The 3,036-nt window shown below is 40.7% G+C and overlaps 1 protein-coding gene across 1 annotated transcript in view; it reads right to left on the bottom strand.

Moving 5' to 3' along the window:
• Positions 1-3,036, bottom strand: part of LOC109962182 (echinoderm microtubule-associated protein-like 1) — an 8,433-nt gene that overhangs the window by 1,063 nt on the left and 4,334 nt on the right. The window contains exons 3-6 of the mRNA XM_020603656.1: positions 2,535-2,723; positions 1,678-1,807; positions 645-746; positions 26-54 (exon numbers count right to left, since the gene is read on the bottom strand). Of these exons, the coding sequence (XP_020459312.1) occupies positions 26-54; positions 645-746; positions 1,678-1,807; positions 2,535-2,723 (450 nt within the window). The remainder of the gene's footprint in view (positions 1-25; positions 55-644; positions 747-1,677; positions 1,808-2,534; positions 2,724-3,036) is intronic.

Consider the following 3,036-nt stretch of genomic DNA (forward strand, 5'->3'; position numbering starts at 1 on the left):
ACAACTTGAGAAAGTGTCCTCGTACCTACACTTACTGCAGCCTCCTTGGACTTGCTGCTGTTACAATGAGAAAGAGAGAAAGTTTGGTACACAGACAACACAAGTACACAAGAAGGAGAGAGCAACAGTACAATATATGGTGGCAGAAAAACTGTCAGTAAATCTGCAAGAGAGTTTGTGAGAGTAAATACTTTATAGTGTCAGAAGGCTTTGCCTTGACACTATCAGTTTCAGGTTGACTAAATCAATGGTCATGTGTACTGACTTTGTGAATGTCATGCTCCTTTGTGGTTTGAGGTGGTTTCACATACAACAGGATGTTGAGCTAGAAAAAAATATTGCTTTGATCTGAATCAACCAGGAATAACTGGATCACCCCAAAATCTGTGGAAATGTATATATACTCTGGTTTGCAAGATGTGTACATGGAAAAAAACTCAGATATTTACAAAAAGAGAAAGGGAAGGCTTTTAGGATATAACTGACGAGAAACAGCATTTTTGGAAATTCATTAGGCTACAGAAGGACAATACACCGGAAGGCACAATGTAACAACATAGTAAAGATACTGTATGTTTCATGACCTGGGATCTTTGTGTCAAGTCCTGTATTTGGAGGACATGTTCAGAAATGCAGCTTCTTACCCTTCCTGAAGTTTCTTACAGGCTGCAGCTGCAGAGGTGGGTTGTAATCTCGCAGTCTTACGTGGACTGTCCTTTACATTACCTGCCGGGCTCTTCACAACACTGACAGGAAAGAAAGCATGTACGGTAAGATCATGTACTTAAATAAAACTAAAAACAACAACAACTGCAGTCAAGTACACAGGTTCTAGTGCCACTGGGAAATTAGAAACCTCTTGTGGTCACACAGTGAAAATGGACTTTTTAGTGAGTAGAAACATCCTTTGTGCAGCGGTTGAGTGATCGCTAGTGCTGTCAAGTGTGCATTTATAAGATTAATACACACAAAAGACAAGGAACGAATAAAAGAAGAAAAGACAGATGGCTGGAAACCAACTAGAGGTAATGAAGATACAAAACAAAAGAAATGGACATCAATATGATGGAGATAGAGAGAAGCTGGAGAGTAAGATGATTAGATATTAATGGAGTAAGAAGGTGAAATAAGAGTGGAGGGAAATGAACCAGTGTTGTTAATCATGATGGCAGTGATGATAATACTTCTCACTTTCATCCTAACACTAAATGGACACTCTTAAGTGAATAGAGATTTACCTCTTTCACTCCCTCTGTGTGTGTGTGTGTGTGTGTGTGTGTGTGTGTAGTTCTATCAGCGTATCCCAGATACAACAGCAGCACATTACCGTACCACAGACATCTAATGGCGCTATCATTTGAAAGGTAACTGGGAGGAAGACATGCAGAAAATGTTTTGCTACTTTATTGCTTTGAAAAAAAAGGCAAGTGTTGGAATAATTAATGAGCATCAAAGTGTAGTGTTGGATAACAGAGGGCGTCTGCTGATTGCTTTTGCACATTTAATAATAAAACTGAAGCCTGAGATTTGAGACTGAAGCTTCATTGTGAGCTGCTTCTTAAGAACAGTTTTACATTAGCATTAACAGACATGACAGTATGCTGTAGCTCTCTCATTGCCCTGAGATTTTCTTTTGTGGTCATGCCACAGACTCCCTGACTGCTGACAGCGATTTACCTGCGGGGTGGTGTTGGGCTGTAGTTCCTGGCTGTGGAGCTGGAGGGCAGTGTGGAGCTCTTCTTCAGGGAGGCAGTGCTGGAGGTGACCATGGGGTGTCTGGAGGGCAGAGCCAGAGACGCTGGCCTGACTGTGGGAACACACCCACACAAGGGGGTAAATATGATGTGTGTGTGTGTGTGTGTACAATGTATAAAGGGGTGTAATTATGTGGTTTATTCACATCTAGTTTTCACAGTAGTGCTCAGCCAAAAACTATGGTGTCCTTGAGGGCTCAATGTGCTGCAACTTAAAAAAAACAAAAAAAACAAATTCAAATAAGCAAAACACTAGCAAATGAAGATAACACTTTCACCAACTGACAACAGATGTGCAGCATTTTGTTGCAGTGTATTGAGCTCTCACGGACACATAAAAAACTCAGTTAATTTGTTTCATCGAGGCTGCATGGGAGTGGTTTAATTGGATTTTCCTGACAGTGGTGACAGGAAGAGCAGATCCATATACCTATTAATACATTCTGAGTGAAATTTTGTTGTTTTTCACTAAAGTACATTATCATATTTGCCATCTGACCCCTGCTGAGTTCAACCCAGTGAAACAAGTGGGATCAGAAACAAAAATATAAAAATCCATTGTGAAATAATCCGACATGTTTACATTGTCAAAGATGCTGGGCTTATGTAGGATGCAGTCACTGAAAATTAAAATCTGTTTGAAGGCTATTTAAGTAAACTGATATTTTATAAATCAAATGACTGATCACTCACACAGTGAAATAATTGACAGCATCCTCCTATATGTTGAACAGCCCTTCCACTATATTGACAATAATCCACACACAGATCTCTGCTCACCTTTAGCGTCTGGTGCTCTCCTGCCAGCTGCAGCTGCCTGGTGCTTCTCAGAGATGTTGAGCCTCTTGAGAACATCAGCCAGAGCCATTTTCAGCAGCTGGATTTCATCTTCCTGCATTTGCATTCTCTGCTCCAGATAGGTCACCCGGTCAGCCACGTCCAGACCACTGGCTGCTGAGCTGCGGTCATCTGAAGGAACGCCAGAAAACAAATAGACACATAGGACTGCATGACATGTTATGCCGGGACTAAGACTGTCTTATTCATTTGTTGTACTTTTTAATGGCATAACTGAAGATGTGTTTAAAACAGTGCCAGTTCATAAACAAGTGGAATCTGAGGCATCCACTAAACAGCTGTTAGCCCCCAAACCATGTCTAAATATGGTTTAATGTGCAGATTTTATAGTACAAACTCACTATAATCTCAGAGCAAATGTCAGAAAGACCTTATGTACATATGCTAGTGACATATGTACATAATCACACACACAGAAGTGGAC

This window comes from Monopterus albus, unplaced genomic scaffold, assembly GCF_001952655.1.
Source record: "Monopterus albus unplaced genomic scaffold, M_albus_1.0 scaffold62.1, whole genome shotgun sequence".
Taxonomy (NCBI): domain Eukaryota; kingdom Metazoa; phylum Chordata; class Actinopteri; order Synbranchiformes; family Synbranchidae; genus Monopterus; species Monopterus albus.